We start from the raw sequence: 18,108 nt of genomic DNA on the forward strand, positions 1-18,108 counted from the left end.
CACCTAAAATTTGGTGAAGAGAAACATTAAAATGCAGCAAGATATAATATGTTCTGATGAACATAATTACTAATTTAAAATTATAATACTGAGGACAGTAATAGAGAAGTATTAATTGGCCTTTTAGTGATGGAAAGTATATGTGTTTTCCAAAATATTTGTATAATATCTTTTTCTCATGTTGAACTACTTATGTTGTATTATGAAATTCTTTTATCTAGTGATTTGAGATGTCATTCACATTTTAATATGCCAAGCAAATGTCATTAAACAGAAGTATTTAATAATACAAACTTCTTATAGTTCTTAAGTGTACAAAATTACCAATCAATTTATATTCCAGCTGTAGAGTTTTCCATGAGTCAGGACAGAAAACAGGAACTGTCTTTACCAGAAGTCTGCTGAAATTTTTTGCATTTACTTAATTTCCCTGGAGCTAAGTAGGTACCTTTTACGTATCTGTTGAACTATATTAACACTATATTCCTATAACTAGTCCTTAAATAATTGATTGGTTTAGAACATTCAATAAAAGCAAATAGAACAGAGAAAAAAAGGAGGGTGACAGAGACAGAGAAAGAAGTGAAAGAGAAGGAAGGAAGGCACTTGGTAGATGATAGAAAGAGATGGGATGAGCAAGCAATTCTTTCACTGTCTGGCTCAACATACTCAATCCATATTATCCAGATAGTTGTCCCTGCTGCCTCTGAAGGCTCTTTGGACTTCTAGCAGTCCTGGCAGCGGGCAGTATTTTAAGCCCGTGATTATAGTCTCATCCTCTTTTTGGTAAATGCAAAAACATAATTGTATCATGGCACTCTGAAGTGATCAGGCTCTTACTCATTTGCTCACGTTTACCAAGAAATACTATATATATATGTAACTTAAAATACAGGGGAGGAGGTAATAACTCCTTTCAAGAGGTTAGAATATAGTTCTGTCATTCAAAACGTCATATTCGTAGACACCAAAATCCATGAAATCCAGATTAACTCCCAGATTGCTCAGTAATCATGGAATTAGAACAAAGCAAAAGGGATGGATTGACGAACTGTATTTAGGATCTTTGGAAAACCTGACCAATTTCCTTCTTTAAGGAAGTCGTGCTTTTCCCTTTTATTGAGTACATGCTTAAGGCAGCCTGTAAACTTTGTTTTAATGCTTACAACAATTAATATGAAATAATTTATTTTCCTGACTAGAAATTAAGAGTTGTGCAAGCAGAGGTTTATTTTATGTATAAATGTAATTCCAGTGCCTTTCATAGTACCATGCCTAGATTAGGCGCTCAAAATATTTAATAAATGAGTTCCTATCCCACCAGAGAGAAGAGCAGTCTAGCTTCCCTTGGTGTCCAGAGTTAGGCATGGAGACATGCTAATTATTAAATTTGTAGTTTTTTCCTATTTGTTTTTATTTATTTATTTAAAGATTTTATTTATTAAACAGAGCTAGAGAGAGAGAGAGAGAGAGAGAGAACACAAACAGGGAGGAGGGACAGAGAGAGAAGAAGCAGGCTCTCCCCTGAGCAGGGAGCCTGATGTGGGACTCGATCCCAGGACTCTGGGATCATGACCTGAGCAAAGGCAGAGACACTTAACTGACTGAGTCACCCAGGTGTCCCTCCTCTTTTTGTTTTTAAACATACTGAAGATAGTGTTCATGCAGTAGACACTTTCTGGTTATGAATAAAATAATCCACTTAAAGTATAGCTTTCTTTTATACTGAGGCATACAAAGCTTAATTACAGTTTCACTATCAGTTTTGGTTAGGCTCTACATATTCCTGTTTATTTTAGTGGGAAGTACTATAACATAAGTATTTCTGCAGTGATCTCAGAGATCCTGGTGTATTTCATCAATTCACATATCACCAGATGACTTCATTTCTAAGTTATTGGATGTATGGGAAGGGTGAAGGTAAGATTTGGGAACTTACTAGCTGCTTAATAGTTGTTCCAGGCTTCACTGACTGTAATAAAAGCATCAGATGCAAATGGAGACACTTCAAAAAGGGATGTTTCAGGATTTTTTTTCCAGGATTATTTCAAATATCTATACATGGAAATAATTCTTAGAAAATTCAGGGGAGGGAGCAGCAAGTCAGATGACAAAAGCAAATTCAGTTATAGTGGCCTGTCTAGGCAAAAGATAAGCACAAGTAATTATGCTGAATAGAAATTCTCCACCTTAACTCCTTTATTTGTTACCACAGAATTTCACATCTAGAAAAACAGTATTGTGTGACAAACAGATCTCCGCATTTAAATTTTCCAAATATTTCATTCATAATAACTTGAGTGACAATTCTCTTATAAACGAAAATGAGCTGTGCATCAACTGCAAGTAACAGAATACACAAAGTCAATCGAAGTTTATTTATAAATCTCACATGAGTAGAAATCCAGAGACGGACAGTTTCAGAGTTGGCTGATAAGGCAGTTAACTCTCTCAAGGATCTGGGTTAACATCTTGCTTTTTCCTTCATACTGGCAAGATGGCTGCTGCATCTCCAATGAGTATCTCCTTACTTGACAACATGCAAAAACAGGAAAGGAGGGGCAGAGCTTTCACTTTGTATGTGGCTCTTTACCAGAGTGGAAAATCTTTCATGGAAGCCCACAGTGTACTCCCCTCGGGTCCCTTCGGTCAGCTCTAGATTACATTGTTATCTTTATTTAGTTGGCTTATTTCAGGAGAGGGGAATAAAACTTCTTTTAAAATAGAAATATGAACAAAGGAGTCATCTAATGATGACCTATCTGACCTCTAACATGTCCCTTTTGGCTTAGAAAAAAAGTTTCAGGTGATGCTGCATTCATTATTAGATTTAATGAGAGACAGTATGGGGAAAAAGCTAGGATTTCTTGAGTTAGATTATGCTCCTTCCCATGTGATGTTGGGAGAATGAGTTCTTAGCCTCCCTGGGTTCATCTGTGACAGTGCCATGCTCAGTAACAGTAGCAATTATTGCTATCACAGATTTCGTTTACTCTTCCTAACAATTTTCTTAGGGAAACTTTTAATATTATGAAAGATTTAATAGTAAAGATCTAGTTATTACTGAAAGGTATTCTATTGTAAACATGCTTGGACATTGCTTAAACATTTTATAATTTTAGTTTTATATTTCATGTAATTATTATCACTGCTCTTTGGGAACTTACTGTGCATATATACTTCCTTAGTATGAACTTTGCAATGTGGCATCACTAGTGCTTTTCTACTTTTCCATCCTAAGTCTTCCGATTATTTCTAATAAAAAATAGAGAAAGCATTTGGGAAAGAAATAATTGATTTGCATTACTATAGAAAGTTCTTATGTACAAAACCACTTATATATAACCGCATATTCTTTCTTTTATAAAGGGAATTGAAAAATCATACTGAAATTTTTTGATCTTTCAGTGCATCCTTTTGTATGAGAAGTTTCTTATATAAGAGTAATTCTGGTTAAAAATTGTATTTTTAGAATATCCATCTTTTTTTTTTTTTTTTTACAAAGATGGAGTATGATATGATTCTTTCTGAAGTTTCTGTAGCTTGCTTCATTATCTCCTGGGGACTTACCAAGCATATCTTATGAAAGAGCATTAGATACAAGCATTTTTATATGTCATTTAAAAAAATTATATCTTTACCTGTTGTTTGGAGGGATGAAAAATGTTTGCTCTCTTTAGTATGAATATAAAATATCCCCACTGTAGTCATTACAGCTGTGTTTCTCCCTTATGAAGTAATATTATAAACATTATTCACTTGCTATGAAAGGCGTATCAATTGTTATTTAAACAACAACATGGGTTTCAAGGTATCAGTTAAATGTATAGTATCTGAGGATGTAGGATCTAGGGTCACTTCTGCCACTAGTATGTTCCTATGGATAGTAATTTCTGTAAAATTATAGCTTCAAGTTTCTATAAGCAAATGTAACTCTTTACATACTGAAATGTTTGATCCTGTGAGTTTTTTATAAACTGTAGTAAAAGTTGTCATTCATTCCAAAATCTCAAACTTTGAACCACCTTCTTCAGGACTGTTTATTAGTGTAGGTATAGTTGCCAATCAAACAAATAAATAAATTGCTCATTTCATTAGGTTGGGTATGGTGTTCATTCTTAACAAATGCCTATTACTGTAGTCCGTACAGATGACAGCTGACCGATTTCAGGAAGTGATAAACTGCAGGTGTCCCCAGACTTTAACCCTGTGTTAACCTAGCATTGTGGCCCTGATAAAGCCCTGCTGCCCTGACACCCTGCTGTACACCACCCTTACCCACCCCCCCATGAGAGTTTCTCCCTCCTGCCCGGGGGATCCACCCACACAATCCCCACTGGGACCCTACTACTCTGCTTGTGTTGTCTTCTTAAACATAATACCTCAGTACCCTTAGGAATAAATACCCTTATAACTAATGTTGTGTGTAATGCCTTCTGCTAATGAAACATAAATAAAAGTGAATTGATTCTATGACATAAATGACCCACTTTCAACACTGACCCTATTGCTATGAGCGAGGAATGCTGCATCTTTTATCATAGACATTGTTAGACAAGTTTACAATTCCTGTGCTATTTATTCCTAGCATGTTCCGTAGAATAGGGAGACGTGATTTAACCATTCAGGTGAGTGAGTTATTAGATACCTTGCTCTCCATGAGATAACAATTTTTGAACCAGATTTGAAGTAACTGTTGAAATACTTTCAGAGCAGGACAAAAGTGAAAGAAAGCTAATGAAAAAGATGAGATTTTTGAAACATCCTTAATGAGTAGAAGAGTGTATTGGTTTTAAATCCTTTTTAACTAAGCTACTTAAGACCTTGTGTGTTTACTTTCATTTGAAAAGCAGTGATCAAAAGGGTTTTATTTTCTAATCTGATGAGCATGTTATCCATATAATGTAGATGGAATAGCTTAATTCAAGGGTCTTGGAAAGGGGATTCAGGTGTCTAACAGGTGGCTTTTCAGTTTTATACATATTAAGATAAGTAGTAATATATTAGTAATTTTATATGTATTTATATATAATAAAAATAAAAGCAAGATATCTGCAAGAAAAAAGTTGACCTTTAAAAGTAATTTCACTGAATTATAACTTTCTGTGTGTTTGACTTTTGAGCTTTCTACAGCAAGATAAATGAGGCAGTTTGACCTCTCTCTGTATGTTGCATTGTCATTAGAAATGAGCTTAATATCTAATTAGGCTCTTTGTTACTTTTTTTGAGAAATGCACCATCAATTCATGTTCCGTTTGTTTGTTTTATGTTTGCTGCATTTACAGTACTTAGTGGACAAAAAACAAAAGACATATATACCAGGAAGAAAAATTCAAAGGAAAGTAGAAATTAAATTACCTATTTGAAAGTTCAGAACTTGGAGAACTAAATGTTACCTAAATTTTGTGATAACGAGAATGATTCTTTGCTTGAATAAATCTCTGATCGTTTACATTTCCCTGAGGATATGTAAAGGAGGCAAAGTTGCTATTAGTAAGAAAATCTTGATAAATGTGAGCTAATTTTTTTCTGAATTTTTACCCAAACATCTGGTAGCCAAGCACTTTAAATATTAAACTGAAACCTGTAGACTTACAATTAAATTCATTGAAATAGGGTTTAATGTATTAATGAATTAAAATTATAATAGTATGAATAACTTTTTGTGGGACGCTTGTCATCATACCTGCAATCACAAAAGCTAAGAATACAATAAATTTGACTTTGGCATGGCTATTCTGTAGTGTGTTAAATGTCCAGTTACCTTACTCTTAAAAAGTCCAAAGCTGTAGATAGGTTCTCTCTGACAAATTTGAGTTTGAATTATTTGGATCATTTTCTAATGTGAGCCATAAAAATAAATAGCATACATGTTTAAATGTGCTTTTTTGCATTTCTACAACCTAAAGACCAGTTGGGTTGAAAAAATAAAATTTAACAGCTCTTAATTTGTCATGTGGAATCTGATTCTATGTGTTTTTTATTACCTCCATATATTTATCTAAGTGAAACATAAAATGGTTGTAATAATGGAGAATTTAAAGCAGCTTTTGCACATGAGCAGTAATGCTAACTAATATGGTGAATAAAGGCTGAATGTAAATTCTCAGAATTTCTTTTTTTGTGATGTATTTACTAAAGCTGATATATTTTGGTTAGCTGATACAAGCTCCGCATCATCCTAATTAAGCTATGAAGAATTTTGACGGGTAGAGCGTTAAAAAATATAGGGAGTAATCACTTATGTGCACAAAGAAGTCTTGTGTATATATGTATTTGCGTGTGCAAATGTGTGTGTGTGTATTTAATTTTCAAACTGCAATACAGTATGCATTAGCTCCATGACAGAACATGTCATAATATAAATCCAAAGACCTTCTTTTGCTGGAGTAATGGTCTGGTATTCATTCCTACATGTACACTTAGAAATAACTTGGGGGCGCCTGGGTGGCTCAGTTGGATGGGTGACTGCCTTCAGCTCAGGTCATGATCCCGGAGTCCCCGGATCAAGTTCCCCATTGGGCTCCCAGCTCTATGGGGAGTCTGCTTCTCCCTCTAACCTTCTCCCCTCTCATGCTGTCTCTCTTTCTCTCAAATAAATAAATAAAATCTTAAAAAAAAAAAAAACAAACTTGGGTGTGGTAGAAATTAGTACAGTCTAATAATACAATTAGATTTCTATCAATGCTACCTCATTTATTCTCCTGGATTGAGCCTCTCTTCTCCATTTCCCTTACCACTTGGTTGAGGCCTTCAGTGATATTTCCTTTGTATTATTCCAATAGCCACATTCCTGTTCACACTCCTAGGAGTGTTCAACATTTTAGCTCTTTTACTCATTTCTGCTAAACTTATTGCTCATATAACAGAGCTGGCCATGTCACTTGACTGGTAATAAACTTCTGCCAACATCCTATTAATCTAGAATATCAAATCCAAACCCTTTTACTTGACATACACGTTCTAAAACAGACCTTTGTTAGCTCATACCCAACATTCTCTTAAGTCATTCTGCACTCCTGAAACTGCCTAGAACTTGTCTTCTTTGCCTCCTTTGACTTACAAATTCAAGTGTTGCCCGTCTCTTCTAAAACTCTTTGGACCCTCCCATGTAAAAGTAGTTGACGCAGGGGCATGGGTGGCTCAGTGGGTTGAAGCCTCTGCCTTTGGCTCAGGTCGTGGTTTCAGGGTCCTGGGATCGAGCCCCACATCAGGCTCTCTGCTCGGCAGGGAACCGCTTCCTCCTCTCTCCCTGCCTGCCTATCTGACTGCTTGTGATCTCTGCCTATCCAATAAATAAATAAAAATCTTAAAAAAAAAAAAAAGTAGTTGACTCACTAAAATGTTTTCCCTGTAACACTTGGCTCATATTTTTGTAGAGTGTTAACTTTTTAATGAACTTATATGCCCATCATCATATAATATTCTGAGCTCCTTGGAGACAAAGATAATTGTATCCATATTTATATTTTTAGAACTTATCACAGTAGGCATATGGAAGTTGATGACCTTGGTAAATATTTATTGAATGAATGAATGGATGAGTAAATGAATCCAGGAAAGTCTGGATAAAATGCTAGCACAAAAATGTTATTAGAAAACTTGCTGAATATAGAAAGACAATTCCAAACAACCATAAAACTTCTACTTATTGCTATTCTAATGTTGTCTCAAAACTACTGTATATCACTAATATTTCCCTCTCAGTATATAAATGACATATTTTCATCAGAGTGATGAGTCCATAGGAAAGTGTTTTTAATTTTTGTAACTTCAGCCAGCAAATAAATTTGTGAAATTACATATATTCTCTGAAGCAAATATTTGCATTAATTTAATATAAATTTGCATATAGGCTCAGGCCCACAGATCTTGATGTTAAATGTTTGCCCCTGTTCTATCTAATTAGCCATCATCTATTTTTAACTACTCAGATAAACAAACTCAGGTCATAACTCAAGGAAAATATTCTCTAGAAAAGAATGAGAGTTTAGGGTACTAATAACCTAGAAATAAGTTTTCAGATTACTGGCATGGGTATGGCAATTGATACAAGAAAGGTTAGTGAAACTTTTGTAAGGAAATAAGATCTTGTATGAGGCTGTATTGCTGAGTATATCTGGGTAGACGAGATTTCTTTTATGACCTGTAGTTTCGTATTACAGAACTCTATTCAACACAGTGTAATAACAAATACTATATTAGGTTCCATATTGTTTTCCATAACTAATAATAGGGCTGAATTAAGAAGTAAGGCCCTTGCCAAATGTGTTTTTAATTGTTGAGATGTTTTACATTGTAATGTGAAAAGCACATATCAGTATTTCTAAGTCAAGAAGAGTACTTTGAAAGGTATATTTGAATATGACAAAAATTTCTGTTTTACCTGTGTATGTGAAAACATGTATCTCCTTTTACCTGTATTTTTTTCTAATTGAGGGCATAAAACCTTGTTAAAATATGTATAATTAAAAACTGCATTTTTTCCATGAGAATGAATTTTTAAGTCCAGCATTGGTTAATATAAAAATCTGGTCAATCCTTGTAAAATTGCATTAAATGATCATAAATTTATTTATGTGGCACAAAGAAAGAGTTTTTGGGTCATGGGAGAAAATAAAGTTTGATACTGAAATATTTTAAACCATATTTTCTTTGTAACTCTTTTTATATTGATAAAATACTATTACTACTTCTTTAGTTTTTTTATCTTGTATCATAATTTCTCACTATGGTTCATAGAAAGGAGGACAGTATCTTAAATAATGAATAGTTATCCCAAATTTACTGAATTTGAGCTGTATGGAATAACCATGATTTTTCTTCTTTTTAATATGCTATTCAATCATACCAATTTCTAATGAATACATAACTACCTAGAAAAATTTAGCATAGTTATCTTAGTCTCATTTTTCTCATAAAAAGCCCCAATTGTTTTTTCTTTTTATGAGTACAGAGTGGCTGGTCTAAATCAAGTTGTCTAAGAACAAGCTAAGAATTATAAGCACGAAAATCATATTTTAAAATCTGAGCAACTGATATATAGAAAAGTCAAAAGTATACTTGAATCTGTCAGATCAACACATTCCTGGAACTCCCTCGGGGCAATCATACAATTTGACACCAACATTTAAGCTTTGAAAATTATGTGAACATCTATTACATTATGAATGTTATATGTCCTCAAACCTTCTTTATGACTTATAATACAAGATAGGACTACTCAATTAAAAAAAAATCCCTTCTGTTATTGATAATTGCCTAAGCTGCTTCTTCCTTTCCTTTTTCAGAATGAAGAACAAATTTTGGTATTTTGAGTTTGGCACATCTGAAACTTTCTCAGCCACCTGCAAGAAGCTGCATGAATCTGTAGAAATAGAAGTAAGAAACATGAATTATATTTTATAATACAATGAAATGGCTTGAGCTTGGTTATCAATATGTTTTTGACATCCCATGTAAGGAGCTATGCTTTAACAGCCTACATAGCTTTAACTCACAATTCTGAAATTTCATTTCTGTCACTTATTGGGGTTCTAGCACTCTCTGAATTATTAATATAAAGTTAAGTTTTGAGTATGAGTTATTTTAATACAGTGTTAAAAGATGAGATGTTGAAAATGGAGAAGTCTGGAAATCAGTGGAGAAGTTACTAGGCATAGTTTTGATAGAAAAATGTAAAATAAAGTATTTGAGGAGAAAGAAAAAAATTTGCAAGATACGTATTAAAAAATACTTACGTTCAGGTATCAATATTCTTATAACCTTTAAAACCCAGTTCACAGACATTGTGCTTACTTTCATGAATAAAAGTACTTTCCCATTTCATTCCCATTCATTAACTAGATTTTTCTCCGTTCCCGAGGTTGCCATTTCCCCATTACATGTATAGGAAGTGGAAAAGCCAAAAAAAGATAGCAAAGATAGCAAGGAAAGACACACTTTGAAAAGATTTGGAGCAAATAGGTCTACCAAAAAAATATAGATACAGTACAACTAAATTTTTTGGAGGTGGGTTATAATAGAAAATGACTTAGTTTTATTGAGAGACTTTAGGGGGTAAAGAAAAAGGAAACATTATATTGTGATGAGTGGCAAAGACAAACCAAAGGAAGAGAATTATGAAACCAGAACACCTAAATACTAGCTGATATGATTTGTGAAATACTGGCTTCAACTCTTTTTTAAAAAAAATAAATGCATAACTTGTCTACTGAGACCTTAATCATTAGTGGTATATATTCAGGTAATAAGTTTGCTAAACAAAAGTAGTTATGGACCCATGAGATCATAATGGTGTGGCAAAGTTTTTCATTATTCTAGCTTTCTAATTTATTGTTAAATGATGGCAAAAGTGGCACTATTTCAAAATATAATATTTTTGGACTCCTTTGGTGGATGAATTGAAGTATTAGAAGTAGAATTGATGATCATGGAATGGAAAACACCCTTCATCACTGTATCAGATCATAACCCCAAAAAGGAATATAATCACAAAAGATGAAGGATTTGGGCTCAACATGGACTTTCTGTGATTACTATTCATCAAGAGTTATATATATATATATATATATATATATGATTCTTGATTTTGGCTCAGGTCATGATTTAGGGTTGTGAAATCTAGCCCAAGGTCAGGCTTCATGGTGGGCGTGTATATACATTTTATATACATCTGTAGAGAATGATATATTTAGGTAGTTATATATGTGCATATATATTTATAAAAATAAAAATATTCCTTTATCTTAAAAATTACTTTAAAAATTTCTGAATATATAGTGGATTTTGATCCTTTCTTACCTTCAGAAACCTATGCTCAAAGACAATCCATAGCAGAAGGCAAAAAAATGAAAAAAAAACCAGTATGGCTTCTGATTGAATGTAGGGTAGATGTTCTGAAGCCTCCCATACCTCTCCTTACCTCATCCTACGGCTGAATACAGATTTAAAAAAAAAAAAAGTTGAACTAGGAAAAGTGGATGTTCCACGGTTAAGAAAACTTCGTATTGTCAAGATGTCAGTTATGTACTGTATGATACCAACATATGATGTTCTGGAAAAGGTAAAACTATAAGACAGTAAAAAGATCACTGGTGGCCAGGGGTTGTAGGGGGAGGGTGGGATGAATAAGCAGAGCAAAGAGGATTTTTTTTTTTAAAGATTTTATTTATTTATTTGACAGAGAGAGATCACAAGTAGGCAGAGAGGCAGGCAGAGAGAGAGGAGGAAGCAGGCTCCCTGTTGAGCAGAGAGCCCGATGCAGGACTCCATCCCAGGACCCTGAGATCATGACCTGAGCTGAAGGCAGAGGCTTAAACCACTGAGCCACCCAGGCGCCCAGCAAAGAGGATTTTAAGCTGTTACAATACTAGGTAAAACATGATGATGGTAGATAAATCTCATTATGCATTTGTTCAAACTCAGGGAATAAAAGGCAAGAGTGAACTCTAACATAAACCATGGACTTGAGGTGATTGTGATGTGTCAATGTCAGTTCATCCGTTGTAACAAAAGCACCATTCAGTTGGAGATGTTGATAAATGGGGAGGCTGTGCATGTCGGGGGGGAGGGGCAGGTGGTACGTGTGAAATCTCTGTGCCTTCCCTTCAATTCTGCAGGGAACCTTAAACTGCTCTAAAAAAATAAAGTCTAGATCTAGAGTGTAATATTATGCATGTCAAAAAATATTAAAAAATGGTTAAGGAAATATAACCAAGGACATTTAAATAAAAATAAAAGGACACTTTTTATGAAAATAAAAGTTATGGGGCACCTGGGTGGCTCAGTCCGTTAAGTGTATGATTCTTGATTTTGGCTCAGGTCATGATTTAGGGTTGTGAAATCTAGCCCAAGGTCAGGCTTCATGGTGGGCGTGGAGCCTGCTTAAGATTCTTTTTCTCCCTCTGCGCCTCCCCTTCTTCATGCACATATACATGCTGTCTCTCTCTTTAAAAAATAAAAAAAAAGTTATGATAAATTGAGTGGTTTTGTTTCACAGAGTTTTTTATATTTTATAGAAAAACTACTTAGAATGTTACTCCTAGAAATCTGGATAACTAGAATAAGTTATTCTTCTAGGGTCGTGCTTCTATAAGCCCTCAAAGTCTGGCTTTTCAGTTCTGCATATGCTGGCTTATTCTGGCGACCATTGCAATAGCATTTATACATCAGAACCAGCACTTTGCCTTCCCCACTTTACTCTTGTGTATCTCAAAAGTACTGTTATAATGCTGCATATTTATCTCAATTCTTAAACTTGAGAGGAGGTATGTGTGTTTGTGTATAGATGGTAATGTACAACCTGCTTCTCCACTCACTTCCCAATGAATCCAGTCTATCATATTAGCAAAATACGCCTTTTTACCCTCAAGGTTACTTTATAATTAAATATAACAAAAACAGCAATTTGGAAATTTGATTCTGTTTGTTCTTGCTGCTTACTTGGCCTAAAATTATACCAAATACGATTTGAAAATACAAAACAAAGGATAAAAGTACGAGAGTACCTCAAGTAGATACATGTTTTATTAGCAGCTTCTTCAAAACAGTCTGCTGTGTGACCCTTTATTTTACTTTCCTCTTCCACGTAGGAAACTTTTTCCAAAAGGAGTGAATATTTGGAATAAATCGAATATCATGGAATTATAGTTGATAATATTGCTAATGTTTTATCTATTATTAATTGTACCTAGTTTTTGGTGTAAGGAATGTGCATACATTATTTGATTTAATCCTTTTGCAAAATTCTATAATTAGAGAGATTCTAAAATATCTGCACTATAGAGATAAGCAGATGAGAATGTTATTTAATAATTTAGGAGTAACAAGAATTGTATTGCTGCTAAAATGCTTAAATCTAAGGAAACAAATAAATTGAAATTATATATACATATATAGTAATGTATATACATATATAATATGGTAAGATATATATGATATATATAAAAATAGACATAATATGCATACCTATATATGATGTGAAAGAGTGATTAACCAAGTTGAAGTTTTCAAAATTAAAAATTTTAGTTACCCTCTAACTTTTATAAAAGATAAAGAACTAAGAAAACAAAAAGTTTTAAAATTACAAGATAATATGTTAAAAGGAAAGTTTGTATTAAATTATTTGGCGCATTGATGTTCAGCTAAGAATCTCAGGTCAACATCTGAACTAAAGTTATAAAGTTTGTGGGCTTCTGATTTGTTCCATGTACCAGGCAAAATTCATGAGAGAATAAAATAGCCCATTCTCCAAAGTATTTTAGTTTTTTGGTTATCATTTAGACTGGGAGGGTGGGGGTGGTATATTTTAAGGTTTAGAATTTCCATTCTAAATTACTATGATTTTTTTTTAAGATTTTATTTATTTATTTGACAGCGAGAGAGCACAAGCAGGGAGAATAGTAGAGGGAGAGGGAGAAGCAGGCTCCCCACTGAGCAGGGAGCCCAAAGCAGGGCTCAATCCCAGGACTCCCGGATCATGACCTGAGTCTAAGGCAGATGCTTAACCATTTGGGTCACCCAGATGCCCCTAAAGTACTAGGATTTGTTCTAATGATTAATTCTATGAAACCAAAATGATCTCAGGAGTTAATAAATGGCAAAAAGCATCAGGGAAACAAAATAAATTAGGAGAATTCTACAGTTAGGATTGTTATTTCCCAGTAATCTGGAAAACACAAACCTTTTAAAGGCCATGGGAGCAGACTTTCATAGCTCAGTCTCTGCCCCACACACATATTTAGAGTACCTTCCTGGTCTTATCCATACCAAATCACTGTCTGGAGCTGAAGAAGTGAAACTGTGAATGGATGTTTTTTTAAACCACTTTATTGAGGCATGATTGACATACAAAGGGCTGTACATATTTAATGTATATAATTTGTTGAGTTTGAGGATAAGAACGTACCCATGAAACCATTACCGCAATCATTGCCATCCTTAGTTCTTCACATGCCCTGTGTGTGTGTGTGTGTGTGTGTGTTTGATAAAACCATTTAAGAGATCTATCCTCTCATCTAAAGCTTCCCAGATGATTTTTTTATTTTACTTTATTATTTTTTTTTTTTGGCCAGTGGAATTACAGAAACAATAATGAAAAGAGACGGTAAAAGTGTGGACCTCAACAAAGATGCTCAGTAAAAATAAAAGTTGAGCCCATTAAATCCAAAACATAAAAAATAACTTCTTATTGCAGAAAAGGATAAGAAACTTAGTAGGGATGGAGTACAGTGTTATTTTATTAATATTAAAACATCATAATTATTCTTAAGAGAGTGAGGAAGAAATGAAACTAGGAAAAAGGAGTGAATGTCCAAAAGGTGAATGTTCTCTTCTGTTTTTACGAGAAGTTATTTTTAGTAAGATAATTTCTGGTCAGAATTCTAATATCCTAGCAATAGTTTTTAGCTTTCACAGAATCTACTAAAAAAAGAAAGCATGTAAAAGTAAACTGGTTTTCTGCTAATACTTAAGACTAAAACTGGATGGCTTGAGCCAGCAATATTTTATTATTAACATGTTCAGCAATTGTGTGTGTGCATAAGTGGTACAGGCCTGAAATTTTTCTTTATTCTGGGTTTGCTTTCATCCTTCTCTTGCTCACCAATCAGCTTCTTTTCTGCTCTGAGAGCTATCTTGTGATTACCCAGAATCAACACTTCCATCACCACCACTGGACTACCAGCTAATAGTAAACTGACCTAGAAGGCATGTCCTGCACCCCTGTATCACACTATATTTTGTAGATACAACTTGTAAAATGCACAAAAAGCATCAAACTTACTCACGGGAAAATATAGGGTACCCCAGCCTTCAAATATCAGAAGAGACACTGTTAGACCATTTGTATGCACATGTGTATTTTAGTTTGTAGATTTGCTGCTGTTGTTTTCTGAAAACACATAATTTTGTCTTAGGAATTACATATGGATTTGCAGAAAGTCTAGAAAAGTGGGCTTATATAAGTTATTTTCTCCATGTTATTTTATATAGTGAATAAAGCAATGTTTTATGTTTGATTAAACAAAATTAGGTATAGTTTTTATCTGATCTGGGTATAGAATTAGACTCGCTATAGAAAAAATATTTATGGTAGATCATTAACTGTATCTCATCAAATTTATCCACACTTAGAGCTGTCCAAAGGTCTTCATAATTTTGAATTTTTCTGTCACATGGCTTGTTAACTGAATCTGAAACAATACACTCATTTTAAAAAGTTTGTCTTTAACACCTCTGTATAGTATGGTACAAAGTAGGCTTATAAACAAGGATTAAAATACCCTAGCAGAAGAAGTTAAACCACCTTCTTTCCTTTTAAGTAGATTTGTCTCTGGAATAAGATCTTCCATTTTAAAACTGAAAAGAATGGACAACAGCCTCACAGCATTACACTCTGCAAATAGCTCCCATAGTACTATATGTTAACGACCTTTTTTCTGCGTAATAAAAATATTCAGGATTTATTGACTAACCAAGGCTGTTAGCTTTTAGGCTTTTATATTCTTTTCCTCTGTAGCTACCTTTTTAAAAATCATAAATCTTCAAAGCGGATGAAAATACTATCTGACACAGTATTATAACTTGTTTATAGTTCATAGCCTTCACCCCAGCTTTTATTTCCATGCACTGGGTTGGTGCGCCAAAATTCCTGGTCTCCATCAGAGCTAGCTCCGAAATTTTCCAGACTAATGAACATAATGTTAAAGCAAACAGAGGAAGGTAACCTCGGGTCAAGAACTAGTGGAAACAAATCATTAATAAATAGCAATTTATGTAAGTACATTGTCCTGCTCGCCTAGGAACCTCAGGGTTCATCAGTCCTTCTTTGGGAACTTGAGAATTTTTTTTTTTTTTCATTTTCCCAAAAGCTGCTCACTCTGTTTCCTTGAAACTACACGTGATAAGACTCCGAAAAGTGAAAACATGAATAGTGTACACTGATGTCTTTCAGTTGTCACATGTAACTCCCCTAGTTCAATTAAAACAAAAAGCCTGTTTGCAACTGCTCTCCTTTGCTGCAGATGAACAAAGAAATACTCCTTCACTAATTCTGCAAGTAACTTGTCACAGTGGGGTTCTAAGGCCTAGTCAAATAATTGTCTTAGTGTACTACCTGCTGTGTTCAATATTGAGTGAAAATGGAAGCCAGGCCCTAACTCTAGCTTATTTCACAATTCTTCTGTTATTTAAATGATTTTAGTCAGTTTGGGGAAAGCCAGACCTTTATAAATTAACAGCAGGGAAATACCAAAGGTGTCAGATTGCATATTTATCATCTTTTTCGTGTAATACTTAAATATGTATTAAGAAGTGACTGACATAAATTAGGCAGATTTCAGAAGCCACAGGCCGTGGCTTGTAGAGGACCCCCTTCTGCTTGACATTTCATCCTTGTCAAAGATCAAATTATTTTAATTTAGGCTGCAAATTATAAGGAATGAAGACTTCTTTGTGGGAATTCCCTGTGGTAATCTGACTTTTGTTGTTACTGCTGCTTGTCAGTGTGCAAAAGATATAATATGCATGCAAATAAGGTTAAAAAATATGTACTATCTAATTATCCAGCCAGTACATTCCACTTGAAGACAGTGGGAGGCCTGACACACAGTATGTGTTTGATTCATTGAGGCCTGCAGGGTATTTACACAAGATTACTTTTAATTATGAAATTAATATCTGTTTATCTAGAATATATAGTGGTAAGTGAGTATACACATGAGCAGAATTCTTTAGTAAAAAGAAATCATCTTAATTTGATACATGAAAAGGAAGAAAAAAATCGCTTGTTTCTAGGGGGGAAGAAAAGGCATCATCCAGACCTCGGTTTCACCCCCTTTGAAACAAATTGAATGAAAACTTGGCACCTTCTCTAGAATTTGTTTCTAGCCCTGCCAAGTAGACTCAAGATGTGTTGCTTTATTTCACAGTTTTTATGTTTTAGTGAACAAGAGGCAGCATTCAATTCAGTACTAAGAGGCAAATGTGGAAAAAGAGCAGGGTTTTTTTTGTTGTTTTTTTATTTCATTTTGGTGGAGCGTTATCGCTTCTAGGTTCAGAAATCATCATTGCCATGAGAAAGAGAAAGATGAAGTCAGTATCAGTGCTTCGTTTTGTTTTGTTTCTGGAATAAGATATGGCAAATAAAACAGTCCCACTGCAAATATACTTCAGTCTAGGAAATGCATATCCCTACCAAAGTTCTCTGTAAAACAAAGTGTTATACATTCGCATCCCTTCTCCTATTAGCTTACGTACAACTGACAAAGAGAGAATGATATCTAGGTTACATTCATAATATCTAGGATACATTTATAATATAAGCACCACTTTGGAAACCTCAAAGCAAATGAATGAGTAATAATTCAAAAAACACAGTATGGCCTTGCACTCTTCACACATCTCCGTCAGTGGAAATGAGCAGAAAATTCAAAAAAATTAAAAAGTGGCCACTCAGAATATCAAAAAGCATTGTGTCTTAGCAAGTTTCATAGTCCTCATAATCAAAAGGGTGTTTTGTCACCAGGCAAACAAACAAACAAGAAGTCTGACTGATTAATTATTTTCATTTCTCAATCTATTGTTACAGCAGCTGTAGAGTAATGGTGGATTGGACATTGCCTCAGCTGTCCTTGGCATTTCTCTCACTCAGCCTCACTGGTCCTCCATATTGGTTTAGACAACAGTGCCTCTCATTGTCTGTAATGCTGTGCTTAGAACTTAATCTAGTACAAGAAACCATCCTTGGCCACTCAAGGATGGTTTCAAGTCTCTTGGAATGGTGTTTTTTACTTTACTTTTTTTTTCTCCAAAGTCTATTAAGCCACTTCTTCCTCTGCCCAAACAAGTAAAATCACGAATTATGAATTCTTTTTCCTCATTTTGCCCCAGTAGTGGCTTGCAGTGTATTCTAAGTAGGAGCCAGTCCTTAAAATTTCTGCTGGAACATTGACCAGACTTCCTAGACCCAACCTCTTTTGTAACACATAGGAGATTTGTAGTTGGTTATACAGACACTAATGCATGTCCTCCTAATGGTTTCCTATAAACAAAGATAGACTGATGATTTAATTTGATCATGTTTAAAGACATGTTTAAACAATAACT

The 18,108-nt window shown here is 34.3% G+C and overlaps 1 protein-coding gene across 1 annotated transcript in view; it reads left to right on the forward strand.

Moving 5' to 3' along the window:
- Positions 1-18,108, forward strand: part of LOC309845276 (diacylglycerol kinase beta-like) — a 267,396-nt gene that overhangs the window by 65,477 nt on the left and 183,811 nt on the right. The window contains exon 2 of the mRNA XM_082693029.1: positions 9,291-9,381. Coding sequence (XP_082549155.1) covers positions 9,292-9,381 — 90 coding nt within the window. The 5' untranslated portion in view covers position 9,291. The remainder of the gene's footprint in view (positions 1-9,290; positions 9,382-18,108) is intronic.

The sequence above is a fragment of the Mustela nivalis genome, assembly GCF_964662115.1.
Source record: "Mustela nivalis genome assembly, chromosome: 12".
NCBI lineage: Eukaryota > Metazoa > Chordata > Mammalia > Carnivora > Mustelidae > Mustela > Mustela nivalis.